At 46.3% G+C, this 14,066-nt stretch overlaps 1 protein-coding gene across 11 annotated transcripts in view; it reads left to right on the top strand.

The window, feature by feature from the left end:
• CARS2 (cysteinyl-tRNA synthetase 2, mitochondrial) overlaps positions 1 to 14,066 on the top strand; it is a 62,155-nt gene that overhangs the window by 10,957 nt on the left and 37,132 nt on the right. For 10 of the 11 annotated variants that reach the window (XR_002518544.2, XM_003914079.3, XM_021929779.2 and 7 more), the window contains 4 exons: positions 865 to 982; positions 8,725 to 8,796; positions 8,918 to 9,023; positions 13,843 to 13,926. Coding sequence is in view for 10 of the 11 variants with exons in the window: in XM_003914079.3 (XP_003914128.1) it covers positions 865 to 982; positions 8,725 to 8,796; positions 8,918 to 9,023; positions 13,843 to 13,926 (380 nt within the window). In the remaining variant the exon portion in view is untranslated. The remainder of the gene's footprint in view (positions 1 to 864; positions 983 to 8,724; positions 8,797 to 8,917; positions 9,024 to 13,842; positions 13,927 to 14,066) is intronic. The other variant, XM_021929773.2, reaches the window with a different exon arrangement.

The raw sequence follows: 14,066 nt of genomic DNA, 5'->3' as shown, positions 1-14,066 counted from the left end.
GGGTGGTAGGACTTTGCCCAATTTATAAGCAAGCAGACCGAGCTGTGAGAGGTTAATTATCTTGTTGAGGAGTTTTGGAGATAGTTTTGTCCCTGGAATCAAGATTTGGTCTCAGCTGTGTTTGGGGAGGGGGCGTGTGGGAGGTGAAAGTGATACAGTAACATGGCTAGGATTCCCGCACACCACCCTAAGAGAAAACAATTTTGTGAACTAAAATTTAGAGAGACCACATGGGTAGCAGAGGTGAGCGTGACATTAGGTAACCTTGAGTTTTAAGGTTACTTTTATGGGAAAACAGATGCTTGTGATGCTAAGTAGATTTTAAACCCTTTTAGTTTTACAAGTCTGAGTTACCCCAGTGTAGTATATAAATAAGCTGGCATTTTAAAATATCCTACACTAGTGTATGCATTCTTAGGAGTAATCTTATATGGTTTCAATGGAATTGTACTTGTTTTGATTTGGTATTTGCTTCTGTCTGTTTTGTCATAGTGAAAAATTAGAATTACTCTAGAACATGAACAAGAATGGTGAAGACACTATCTTAACTGGGAGATTGTATTATGAGTGAATTTTTATACAATTAAATAGACTTAAACTCACTTAACAAGTCCAAAATTAAAAATGCTAATATTGTGTCCTGAAATGGATGCAATACCTTTGTCAGTTTCTCCTGAGAACCCTTGCGGCCCAGGCCCTGGTGTCATCAGTGAGAGAGAGTTTCCTTGTACTTGCTCCGCTGAGCTGTCCATTGTGTTACACAGTGGAAGTTATGAAGCAGCATGTTAAAATGTAATGGATTTTTTACAAAGGTGACTGAGGACTTTGTGTATGAAAGACATCCTGACAGTTTTTTTCTTTCAGCTCGTATGTTAGATTTGACATCATTCGAAGGATCCTAACCAAGGTTTTTGGATGCAACATAGTCATGGTGATGGGTATTACAGATGTAGATGATAAAATCATCAAAAGAGCCAATGAGGTAAGTGGAGAAGAGCTACGTTTATTGATAATGCCATTGGTTAGTGTTCTGAGCCCTTCCTGAAAGTGGTTCTTGGCCGGGCGCGGTGGCTCACGCCTGTAATCCCAACACTTTGGGAGGCCAAGACAGGTGGATCACTTGAGGTCAGGAGTTTGAGACCAGCCTGACCAACATGGTGAAACGCTGTCTCTACTAAAAATACAAAAATTAGCCAGGTGTGGTGGCAGGCTCCTGTGATCCCAGCTCCTCAGGAGGCTGAGGCAGGAGAATCACTTGACCCTGGGAGGCGAGGGTTGCAGTGAGCAGAGATTATGCCTCTGCACTCCAGCCTGGGTGACAGAGACTCTGTCAAAAAAAAAAAAAAAAAAAAAGAAGGTGGTTCTTGTTTGCGTTTTACAAGTAGTTCTCACATCTTACTGTCCATGTGTGGCCAGTGGGTGTAATCTGAGACATGAAAGAGTGGTGGCTCACCAGGGCATCTTTGGTGTCCTAGTAAAGGAAGTTAACATCTATCGTATTGTGTATTGTGATCGTATTGTGTGTTGTGATCGCTGAAGCCTTTTCTGTGGCCTTGTGTCATTACCTCCTTCTGTGGTCATCTGGCTCGAATCTTACTCCCTCCCCTGGCCCCTCAGCCTCCAAGGGAAATGACTTGACTTTCTCTTTACTGAGGGAACCAGGACCACTGTTTGGACATATTCATATTTGTGCTAATGATGCCTTTCATGTCTGTGTCTTTATAGTTTAAAAAGTACTTTTTGTATCTATTTCTATTTCAGTCTCAGAACAACCCTGTGTGCTGCGCAGAGCAGACCTTACTGTGCTTTTTTAAACACATTTTATTCCGTATTAAAAAAGTATTTGAAGTGATTTGAGATCTACAGAAGAATGACAAGAATAGTACAGAGATCTCCTGCCGCCACCCTGGGTTTCCTCGTGGCCATTGTTGCGCTGCGTTGGGCCATCATCTCTCTGTTCTAGACTTTTCCCACCAGGCCACCCTGCAGGCCTTCAGAGCAAGGTCACTGGCTCTCGAGGCTCGCACAGCCCTCCCAGCCCTCCCAGCCCTCCCAGTCAGGAACCGGACATTGATGCAGTGTGCTGGTGTGGGTAACATGGATGTCAACCCACGGGTGTAGTCCCTGTCCCCCAACGCTTCTTTCTTTTCTGTCCCAGAACCCGTTCCAGAGTCCTGTTGTCTCCTCGGTCTCCTTCAGTCTTCAGTGGTTCCCTGTCTCATGTCCTTGGCAGTGTCAAGGATTATAGGACTTTGATTTTGTAGGTGGCCCTCCACTCAGGTTCATTGGATGTGTCCCCATCTTGAAGAAGAGTCAAGAGGTTAAGGTGATCGCATCTTGAGGTTGCACAGACTTTCAGGGGCAGGACTGCTCCCAGGGCTCTGACTTCAGCTATCTCCGGGCAAGTCCCCCTGCTGGGTGGGAATGGCCTGCACGTTTGTGGCGGGTAGCAGAAGTCTCTTTCCCGTGCAGGCTGTGGCCCCACTGGAGTCTGGCCCACACCTGGAGTGTGGCGCCTGGCAGGCTTTGGGAAGACACAGTGGATGAAGTTGTACAGGTAAGTGAGACATTGGAGGCGCCTCCTCAGGCTCTCCCTGATGGCCGGGGGCCAGTGCCCCGCACATCACTTCTACCGGAAGAGCTTTGGTGGGTCCTTTGGCTTTACCTGCTGGTGAGGAAGACTTTTCCTAAAGAAGCCGTTCTGATGAAACGCTGTCGCTATTTGCCGCACGTGCTGTCTTGCGTCGGCTGTCTCCATAATGGGTGCTTCTAATCACCATTCTCTCTGGACATTTTTGCCCATTTTCACAACTCACTGTGGTTTAGCATACAAGACAGTCTGTTCATTTGTGTGTTAGTTAAGATGACTGGCTGTTTCCTTTTCCTGAATCTGATGAAGGAATTTAAGTAAAGCTGACCTAATTTTGATGTGAACAGTTATCCTAGACGAATTGTAGTCTTGTGATACCTTTGCCAGTTAGCACTGCTTTTACCAGCATTTGTTACAGTGGAAATGTTCTAACATACGTGAAGTAGAGAGAAGAGCATATGAACCATGCACCTGTCACCGGCGTCCATGGTCAGCACCTGTTCCACCCCTGTTCTCTCTGCTTTTTGTGCAGATCACCTGTGGAGTGTCCAGTGGTGGGCTGCTGTTTGGCAGTTTAACACTCCAAGAGCAGATTTTTCCATTTTGTTTTCCATTATGGTGCTTTTCTGAAGTCTGGCTAATTAGACGGTGTTTGTCTTAGTCTGTTTTGTGCTGCTATAACAGAACACCACAGACTGGGTAGTTTATAATGAATAGAAATATATTTGCTCACTATGCTGGAGGCTGGAACACTAAGATCAAGGTGCCAGCATCTGGCAAGGGCCCTGTTACTGCATCTTCCCATGGTGGAGGGCAGGAGGTCAAGGGGAGAGAGAGAACCCCTGCCAAAAGCCCCCTGCCCCCACCCCTCCTTTGGTTTTTCTTTTTTTTTATTTGGAGACAGGATCACACTGTCGCCTAGGCTGGAGTGCAGTGGTGTGGTCATAGCACAGTGCGGCCTTGATCTCCTGGGCTCAAGCAATTCTCCCATCTCAGCCCTCCTAGTAGCTGGGACTCAGCTGTGCACCACCACACCTGACTAGTTTTTTTTTTCTTTCTTTTTTTTTCTATTTTTAGTAGAGATGAGGTTTCACTGTGTTGCCCAGGCTGGTCTCAAATTCCTGAGCTCAAGCAATCCTCCTGCCTCCGCCTCCCAAAGTGCTAGAATTACAGATGTGAGCCACTGCACCTGGCTGGAAAGCCCTTTTAAGAAGGCATTAAGCCCATCCAAGAGGGTGGGGCCCTCAGGCCTAATCACTTCTTCAAGTTCTCACCTCTTAATACTGTTACAAGGGCAAATCAATTTCAACATGAATGTTTGACAAACATTCAAACCATAGCTGTATTTCTGGTGGTTTTTAAAAAGAACTTGCTGGGTTTTTTTTTTTTTTTTTTTTTGAGACAGAATTTTATTCTTGTCGCACAAGCTGGAGTGCAGTGGTGTGATCTCGTCTCACTGCAACCTCCACCTCCTGGGGTCAAGTGACTCTCCTGCCTCAGCCTCCTGAGTAGCTGGGATTACAGACACTCACCACCGTGCCTGGCTAATTTTTGTATTTTTAGTAGAATGAGGTTTCGTTGGCCAAGCTGGTCTCGAACTCCTGACCTCAGGTGATCTGCCCTCTTTGGCCTCCCAAAGTACTGGGATTATAGATGTGAGCCACCACACCCGGCCTGGATTTCTTTTTTTGAAAAAAAATTTACATATACATACTTTTTAAGTCAATGAGATATGAATTATAGCATTTGTCTGTCATTGTGGCTTCCCTTCCTCTTTAACCTCCTGTCACACCCATGCGTCTTCCTTTTGTGAAATGGGATGGAACTAGTGACTAAAGATTTGGATTGGAAGTCAGAAGCCGCCTTTGGGCTGGGGCGTTTATCTGAAAGGAGACTGAACTTTGTCATTTGTTGAGTGAACAGAGCCTTCTCTTGTCTCTTAGGCATGAGTCAGAGGAATGGTGTGAGGTCCTTGGGGAACATTTTCACTGAGGTCGCTGTCTTCCTATTTTCTACTGATGTGTCTTTCTCATCACTGGGTAGTCTCCCACCGTGTGGGACTGTTTAGCAGTTCCAGCCTTTTCCCAGTTGCTATTTGTATTGCTTCTGGCTGTTAAAAAGAGTGCTGCTATGAACATACATGCTTTTGTTTCGTTTTCTTATATTTCCTGTGGCTGGGCGCAGTGGCTCACGCCTGTAATCCCTGTACTTTGGGAGGCTGGATCACTTAAGCCCAGGAGTTTGAGACCAGTCTGGCCAACATGGCAAAACCCTGTCTCTACTAAAATATAAAAAATTAGTTGGGTGTGGAGGTGTGCACCTGTAATCCCAGCTACTCGAGAGGCTGAGACACGAGAATCGCTTGAACCCGGGAGGTGGAGGTTGCAGTGAGCTGAGATCATGCCACTGCACTCCAGCCTGGGCCACAGGGTGAGACTCTGTCTCTAAATAAAAAGTTAATTTTCCAAAGCGGAATTGCTAGGTCAAAGGGGAAACAGTTTATTTGATATCTTGCAACTGAGAGTCAGATCATTTGAGAGACTGGCAGTGCTGGAAGTCGGCTCCCACTTTAAACATATTTCTTCACATCCTTACCCCCAGCCTGTAAGAGTCTGGTAGGCTGCATTTAGAAGGCAAGTGCGTGATGTCTAAGGCTGTGCGTGAATGCACAGTCACCAGGTAACCCTCAGCAGAGGTGGTGTTTGGAAATGCCCCGCTGGTAAAGAAGGAAGGTCAGCGGTTCAGGGCTTTCGCCTGCCGTCGGGACAGCCAGGGCCTGAAGCAAAGGCACTTGGTAGCTTCGTGCCTCTCATGCACCTTCAAGATCGGAAAGAATTGTGTCAGTCCCCGTGTCCTGGTGGCAGGGAGCTGGTAGAGGCTGAGACACCGGCTGAATTCTGGAGGGAGCCCCGTGGGACAGAGAGGGGGCCCCGCAGGGGATGGGAGGAGAGGTGAGGACTCAGTGTACTCGAGGGTGTCATGGGGGCGATGGGGAAGGTGAGGCAGGAACATTGCCATCAGAGAAGTGGGACAAGAGCCCTGAATCCAGGGAGGAGAGAACGCAGGAAGGAGGAGGTGGCCAGCTTGGTAAAGGGAGGAAGAGGCAAGAGTTAATTTTACAGATGCCATGAAGAGGGATTGGTTGTTAACTTTTTAAAAAATGTTATGATTAGAATATGAAAAACTTGGTAGAATTGGTGTAAACATTCTAACTGTAGAGAGTATTTAATTTTTGAACCAGAGAATTTCCATACTTGGTACACAGCAAGATCCTAAGATGGTATTGAATAGTTTCTTTCCTTAAAATAACGTCTGACTTCAATGTAATAAAACATGTATCTGAAACCCATAGTTATGAAAACTTCTGTTTTTTAGTATTTAGTGAAAAGGTAATTCTTTAAGAAATGCAGATCAAAACCACAATGAGATAACACCTCATGCCAGTTAGAATGGCGATCATTAAAAAGTCAGGAAACAACAGATGCTGGCGAGGATATGGAGGAATAGGAACACTTTTACACTGTTGGTGGGAGTGTAAATTAGTTCAACCACTATGGAAGACAGTGTGGCAATTCCTCAGGGATCTAGAACCAGAAATACCATTTAACCCAACAATCCCATTACTGGGTATACCCAAAGGATTATGAATCATTCTACTATAAGAACACATACACATGTATGTTTATTGCAGCACTGTCCACAATAGCAAAGACTTGGAACCAACCCAGATGCCCATCAGTGATAGACTGGATGAAGAAAATGTGACACATGGAATACTATGCAGCCATAAAAAAGGATGGGTTCATGTCCTTTGCAAATAAATAAATAAAGCAAGAATAGGAAAAGTCTATAAAAGAAGAATATTGAGAGGTACTAGCCCTATCAAATATGAAAACTTTTATTTCATTTTATTTATTTATTTTTTTTGAGACGGAGTTTTGCTCTTGTTGCCCAGGCTGGAGTGCAATGGCACGATCTTGGCTCACTGCAACCTCTGCCTCCTGGGTTCAAGCGATTCTCCTGCCTCAGCCTCCCGATTAGCTGGGATTACAGGCACCTGCCACCACGCCCAGCTGATTGCATTTGCAGTAGAGATGGGGTTTCACCATGTTAGCCAGGATGATCTCCATCTCCTGACCTCGTGATCCGCCCACCTCAGCCTCCCAAAGTGCAGGGATTACAGGCGTGAGCCACTGCGCCCAGCCAATCCACTGATCTTTAGGCCCAAAATTGTGTGGAATTTGAGACTTCTGAAGCGGCAAGAAGACACAGTATTTTTGGGCTTTTTCCTTTGATCTTTTGTCCCCTGGATAGACGTATATTAACTCATTTATTGTTGTAAAGGTCTGCTTTGCCACAAAGCTGTACCTCAAGATAGGGGCTGAAGTGTTTTGGAGTACCCACTATGTGCTGGGTGCTGTGTATTTTCTCTCTTTAATGTGGTGTTTATGTAATGTTTTCTTTTACAAAGCTGTCCTGTCCATATATACACACAGTGGTTCTTCTAGCAGTCTAAGGGGGTTATTAGGTAGAATATCTCCATGCTGTAAAGAAATTGAAGGCTAAGAGGTTTGATTATTGATTTGCCCAAGACCCCAAAACTTAACACTTGGGTAGCAATGCAGAGTTTACCAGCTTGCTTTCTTCAGTGAGTATTCATTGGCAGGGGTTTCTGGATTGACTATGCCACTCAGAGCCCTGGGCCTCAGGGTGACATGGTTGGGACCTGGCCCCACGTGTGGCATTGTGCTTGAGAAAGTTTCTCAGTATCCTGGAGTGGTAATTCCTTCACCTGTGAAATGGGGAGACTTGGTTCCTGAGGCTGCATGGAGCGGCTCAGGGAGACTAGCAGGTGGCAGGTGCTGGGCTTGGGAGGCCCAAGGGCCACTTGAGCAGGACCAGCAGTTATGATGCCCAGTTCCATTCCAGAGCTTCACAGCGTCTTGTGCATCGGTTCATGTAGGGTTTTTCATTGAAATTATGAAATAACATGAGCACACCTCGTCTTGTGTCCCAGCCTCCTTGGATAATGTGGCAGGGGCTGCAGATGCGTGCCCCCAAGGCACCCACATTCAGAATTGATTGTACTGATTTGGTGGTCTGTCTCCAGAAACCCAGCCATGGGACCCGAGGAATGAATACTCCATTAAATCCCAGTTGTAGTGTGTTAAATTACTTCCAAAATATTTCTTTAGAGGTTCCTTTTTAATCTTTCTCTTTTTTTTTGGAACAGAGTCTTGCTCTGTCACCCAGGCTGGAGTGTCATCTTGGCTAACTGCAACCTCTGCCTCCCAGGTTCAAGCGATTCTCCTGCCTCAACCACCTGAGTAGCTGGGATTATAGGTGTGCACCACCACACCTGGCTAATTTTCATATTTTAAGCAGAGACGGGGTTTCACCATGTTGGCCAGGCTGGTCTCGAACTCCTGGCCTCGTGTCATCCGCCTGCCTTAGTCTCCCAAAGTGCTGGGATTGCAGGCGTGACCCACGGTGCCCAGCCGCCTCTTTAGTATATTTTTGACTATTTTTTTTTCTCCTGAGGATTAAGGGATAAAATAGGAACCCAGTTTCTTATCATACAGACTAGACTAAGGTGATTTTGCCCTTGTCTTAGAAAAGTGGAGGATCCTTGCTATGTTTTGTTTTCTATTTTACTGTATTTTTACTTTTGTTTTGGAGATGGGGTCTTGCTCTGTCGCCAAGGGTGGGATTGCAGTGGCGCGATCATGGCCGTTTGCAGCTTCAACCTCATGGGCCCAAACAATCCTCCTGTCTTGGCCTCCCAAAGTGTTGGGATTACAGGCGTGAGCCACTGCACCCAGCTGGTTTGTTTTTTACTATGTAATGGAAATTGTGACGTTATTTCTTCTCTAACCAGAAGGCAAGGTCAATAAGCCTTTTTTTCTAGCTAAGCTACTAGTATAAGTTCAGTACCTAAAATGAGTGCCCCCGCTTTGGTGAGTGGGCAGGGGCAAACTGAGGCCGAGGCACAGTGGGGCCACGGCCAGCCCATTCACCAGAGGTGGCCGGGGTACGTTTGCTGTCGTGTTGCGCAGGTGGGCATTCTTGTGTCTGGGTGGTTCTGTTGCAAATGCCCCAGCCTCATTAACGGGCACATTCTAATCCTTCTGCAGATGAATATTTCCCCCGCTTCCCTTGCCAGTCTTTATGAGGAAGACTTCAAGCAGGACATGGCAGCCCTGAAGGTAAAGTGTGGGGCTGGTTGTTCCTACCATGAGGGTGACAGGGGTGAGCAGTGACAGCTGGTGCTGGCTGACCTGTGCTTCTGCACAACGGAAACACGATCATGTCTCCACTTTTTTGCAGGTTCTCCCACCCACGGTGTACTTGAGGGTAACTGAAAATATTCCTCAGATAATTTCTTTCATTGAAGGAATCATTGCTCATGGGCACGCTTATTCAACAGCAAAAGGTAGGGTTTATGTTCTTTTTTTTTTTTTTTTTTTTTTTCTGAGACAGTCTCACTCTGTCACCCAGGCTGGAGTACAGTGGTGCGATCTCAGCTCACTGCAACCTCTGCCTCCCTGGTTCCAGCGATTCTCCTGTCTCAACCTCCTGAGTAGCTGGACTACAGGTGTGCGCCACCATGCCCGGCTACATTTTTTTTTTTTTTTTTGTATTTTTAGTAGAGATGAGGTTTCACTATGTTGGCCAAGCTGGTCCAGTTTATGTTCTTAAAACTAAAACATTACTAGGATTTGGAGAAACTGGACATATTTATGAGTTGCAGGAACATACTGAAATTTACTGTCTGTCTTGATAGAATTCCAACAGCAGAGCTGTTGTGGGGTTTTCTACGATATTGTGTCTCTTTGCAAAATGGTTGAATTAATTCTTTCTAAAAATCTTTTCCAGTCACAGGGAGAGGCGAACATCTGGACAGCTAGTCTTGGTAAGAGTCATGGAATCTAGGTGATAGGTATACAGGTGTTCAATGTGTTATTTCATCTTTGTTTAGATATTTTCCTCACAAAAAGTTGGGGACAAACACAGTACCTCCAGAGACCTGCTCCCTTCTTGTTAAAAGTCAGCCCAGGTCATCCCCCTCTGTTTGGCTATCATTTTTTTCACAGGCCATTAAGAGTGAGTCGCGGGAGTCGGAGGTTGCAGTGAGCCGAGATCACACCACTGTACTCCAGCCTGGCGACAGAGCAAGACTCCGTCCCCTCTCCCTCTGCAAAAAAAAGAAAAAAAGAGTGAGTTGCAGGGTCAGGCGTGGTGGCTGACGCCTGTAATCCCAGTACTTTAGGAGATGGAGGCAGTTGGATCACTTGAGGCTAAGAATTTGAGACCAGCCTGGGCAACATGTTAAAACCTTGTTTCTACTAAGAAGACAAAAAATCAGCCGGGCCTGGTATCGCATGCCTGTGGTCCCAGCTACTCCGGAGGCTGAGGCATGAGAATTGCTTGAACCCAGAAGGCATAGTTTGCAGTGAGCTGAGATCACATCACCGTACTCCCGCCTGGGTGACATTGTGACACTCTGTCTCAAAAAATAAAAATAAAAAAGTGAGTTGCAGGGCTGGGCGTCGTGGCTGATACCTGTAATCCCAACATTTTGGGAGGCTAAGGCAAGTGGATCACTTGAGTCCAGGAGTTCAGGACTGGCCTGGGCAACATGGAGAGACCCCTTCTCTACAAAAATAAAATATAAAAATTAGCTAAGCATGGTGGCATGCTCCTGTAGTCTCAGCTACTCAGCTACTCAGGAGGCTGAGGTGAGAGGATAGATTGAGCCCAGGAAGTTCGAGGCTGCAGTGAACCGTGATTGTCCCACTGCACACTAGCCTGGGACACAGAGCAAGACCTTATCTGGAAAAAAAAAAAAAAAAACGTGAGTTGCAGATGTTCTGATGCGTCAGTCTTGACACTTCAACATGCATCTCTGCATAAAAGGAGTTCAAATGTCAGACCTAAGACAGAGAAGAATTTGCGGCTAGCTTCGCATGTCCTCTCCATATTAAATGTACTCACTTGTCCCCAGGTTTCTTTTATGCTTGACACCCGCCTCCCCACACCGTCATCTAATGAAGGGCATGTGCTGCGTGTGCATTTGTTGGTTTAGTCTCCTCACTTTTTCCCTTCCTCATAGACTCTTTCTTTTTTCTATTTTTCTCTTTTTCATTTTTTCTGGGTAAGTACATGTAGACTCTTTTCGAGACTCCGACAGGTCAGTTTTCCTGCGCAGCGGTCTGTGTTTAGATTGGCATGTTGCTCACTGCCAGTGCTTTCCTCAGATGGCGGATACTAATCTGTCTGGTGGCCCCCAGGCAAGGCTGGCGTCCTGCTGTTTTGCTGCTTCCATGATGAAGCATCTCCATAAATCTGAACTAAATCCCACCCATCCCGGCCGCAAACCCTGACCACGATCTTGTCTCTCCATGAAGTTCTCCTTCCACCAGCACAGTTGAAAGTGAACTTACTTTCTCAGCCTTGGTATCTCTGCTGTACCATGTGGCCGCCAGTTCTGCGCTGCCATAGTTTGCTGTTTAATGTATTCGTATTTTGTCCCCGTCTAGATCATAAATTCTCAGACCATAAAAACTTTTTGCTTTATTGAATGACGCCTTAAAGCATCCAGCCCACGGCTGAAGATACGCGGGTATTGAATGTTTGTTGCAGTGAGTCAGAAAACATGAAGTACTGCCCTGGACGTTCCTGTCCTTCCTGGGTCCTGCCTGGGGGCATAAGATGAGCACGTGAGGCCCCGAGGACCCGTTCAGTATGCTCTGCATATGGAAGTAGCTTTTTACTTGTTCTAATGTGGTATATTTAGAGTTTGTTTCCAAGAAAAACTTTTTTTTTTTTTTTTTTGAGACGGAGTCTTACTCTGTCACCTAGGCTGCAGTGCAGTGGCACAATCTTGGCTCACTGCAACCTCCGCCTCCCGGGTTCAAGCAATTATCCTGCCTCAGCCTCCCAAGAAAAACTTTTTTAAGGACTTAGGTGGTTGAATTAGATTTTGCATCAGAAAACACAGGAATTAGTTTTTCGCTTTTGTGTGACTTGAAATAAGATATGTGGGCCTGTGCTTCCATTTTAGGAATAAACTGATAAATATTCATGAGTCTTTAGGGATTCTCGTCTTCACAGGCTTGAGGAATGAATGCTATTTGTTGTTTTATTATTGTGTTTTATTATAAACATTTAATAATAGCATAAATGTAATTAATTCAAAATACACTTACATTCACTCAAACCCCAGTAATTTGGACTTTGTGACAGTTCCACAAGGGCTTGGTTGTAATTTGATCTTTGAACTCTTGCTGAAAAACAATTTGTTCAGCAAACTGATAACATAAACCAAAGTGAAGGGGGAGTGTTTCCCCTGTTTAAGGGAGTGGATTCTCTCCAGTGAAGCACTCTCAAAGCACTGTTTGTATTCTGACTTTATAGAAAGCAGCTCCCAGGGCCTGGATGTCTCCCTACTGTCCTCTGGTTCATCCCCAGCACCGAGTGCCAGCTTAGTGGTCAACCCTGAATGACCAGGGAGGACGCTGCAGAGACAGGGCAGCGTTTTCTGTTGAAACGTCTCCTGGCTTTGTTTGCCCAAGCCACCCTGCCCTTTCCTCCCACCAGTGACCGCTGTGCTCAGGGGGGCCTGTCCTGTTCCTGTGCGCCGAGGACTGGAGGCAGGTCCTGGGTGCAGCTTGTGTTTGCCAGTTGCAAAGTTTCCTTGACCTTACCAAGACCAGTGTCTGCAGTGAGAAAGACAGTACTGATGCAAATTAGTAGCTGCATTAGTAAAGAAGAACGTGAAGGCTCAGACTGTATGAAGGCTAAAAGTTGCACCCACACCTGGGCCCTGAGGACAGCTACATGCTGCTGTGTGGTTCGAGGGTGCTGGATGGTGACTGCAGATCTGTGGTACTGAGAGTGGCCATAGTCGCAGCCCAGGTGAGCATTGCCTCCTTCCTAGGGAGACACGTGGCCTGGAACACACAGCGGCTGCAGGCTGGCAGCCTTGGAGCATGGGTTGGTGGCGCTGGCTTCCTGACAAAGCTCCCACTCTGAGCGCCTCCTCCCCAGCTCTGCTTTCCAAGGCTTTGTGGTGGAAGTGGCAAGGGCAGCCCAGGCTTGCAGGAGGCTCTGGCGAAGGTTTCGACCTCAGTCTGCAAAGTGGACCTTGGCGCTCAGCCTCACAGATGTTTCAGTATGCAGTATGTTTTGTTTTGTTTTGTTTTGTTTTGTTTTTTGGTAGAGATGGGGTCTCATTATGTTGCCCAGGCTGGTCTTGAACTCGTCAGCTCAAACAATCCTCCTGCCTCGGACTCCCAGAGTTTTGGGATTGGAGGCGCGAGCCACCGTGCCCAGCCAGATGATGTTTTCAATCTGAGTAAAAAGGTAGTTTTAGAAGATGACTGGGTAAAGAAGGAGTGTCTTTGCCAGCTGGTGTGTAACATAAAGAAAGAGTGTCTTTGTTAACTGGCATGGAACACAAAGCCCAAGATCTAAATGAAGGTCAGTGATAACACTTTCTTTTTTCTAATTAAATAATTGTCTCAGCAGTTTACAGAGAACTACATTTGTGTTTTCACTTTCATATCTGTGTACTCATGATGTGTCCAAATCATGCATTTATGATATAGTATTGTTTTTAATTCTGGTTAAAAAATATATTAAGCCGGCCGGGCGCGGTGGCTCACGCCTGTAATCCCAGCACTTTGGGAGGCCAAGGCGGGCGGATCACGAGGTCAGGAGATCGAGACCATCCCGGCTAACACGGTGAAACCCCGTCTCTACTAAAAAATACAAAAAACTAGCCGGGCGAGGTGGCGGGCACCTGTAGTCCCAGCTACTCAGGAGGCTGACGCAGGAGAATGCCGTGAACCCGGGAGGCGAAGCTTGCAGTGAGCTGAGATCCAGCCACTGCACTCCAGCCTGGGCGAGAGCGAGACTCCGTCTCAAAAAAAAAAAAAATATATATATATATATATATAAAGCCAGGCATGGTGTCCTGCCTGTAGTTCCACCTACTGGGAAGGTTGAGGTGGGAAGACTGCCTGAGCCCAGGAGTTCAAGGCTGTAGTGAGCTATGATTATACCGCTGCACTCCAGGCTGAGCAACATAGCAAGACCCTGTCTATAAAAATATAAATACTATACATGTATATTGGGGCCAAATGCTATGTTCTGTATTTACATTCTAATTACTTGTTAGATGTTAAGCTTGTCTATATGCTGATATTTAGACTGAGAAGTGATGGATTCATAATTGCCTTTATAAACAGGCAATGTGTACTTCGATCTGAAGTCTAGAGGAGACAAGTATGGCAAACTGGTCGGCGTGGTCCCTGGTCCAGTTGGAGAGCCAGGTGGGTTGGCCGGGCTCAGCCCTGTGGGTCCCTGACCTCTGCCTCGGGTCCCAGTTCTGGGGAGATGAGATCTGGAGTGCAGACCCCTCCATTTGCTCAGACACTGGCGGTACCCAGGTGCCACCTGTGTTTTAAATTTA

This window comes from Papio anubis, chromosome 15 (genome assembly GCF_008728515.1).
Source record: "Papio anubis isolate 15944 chromosome 15, Panubis1.0, whole genome shotgun sequence".
Lineage (NCBI taxonomy): Eukaryota > Metazoa > Chordata > Mammalia > Primates > Cercopithecidae > Papio > Papio anubis.
Note: the sequence above shows the minus strand (reverse complement) of the source record. Positions and strands in the feature narration are given on the sequence as shown.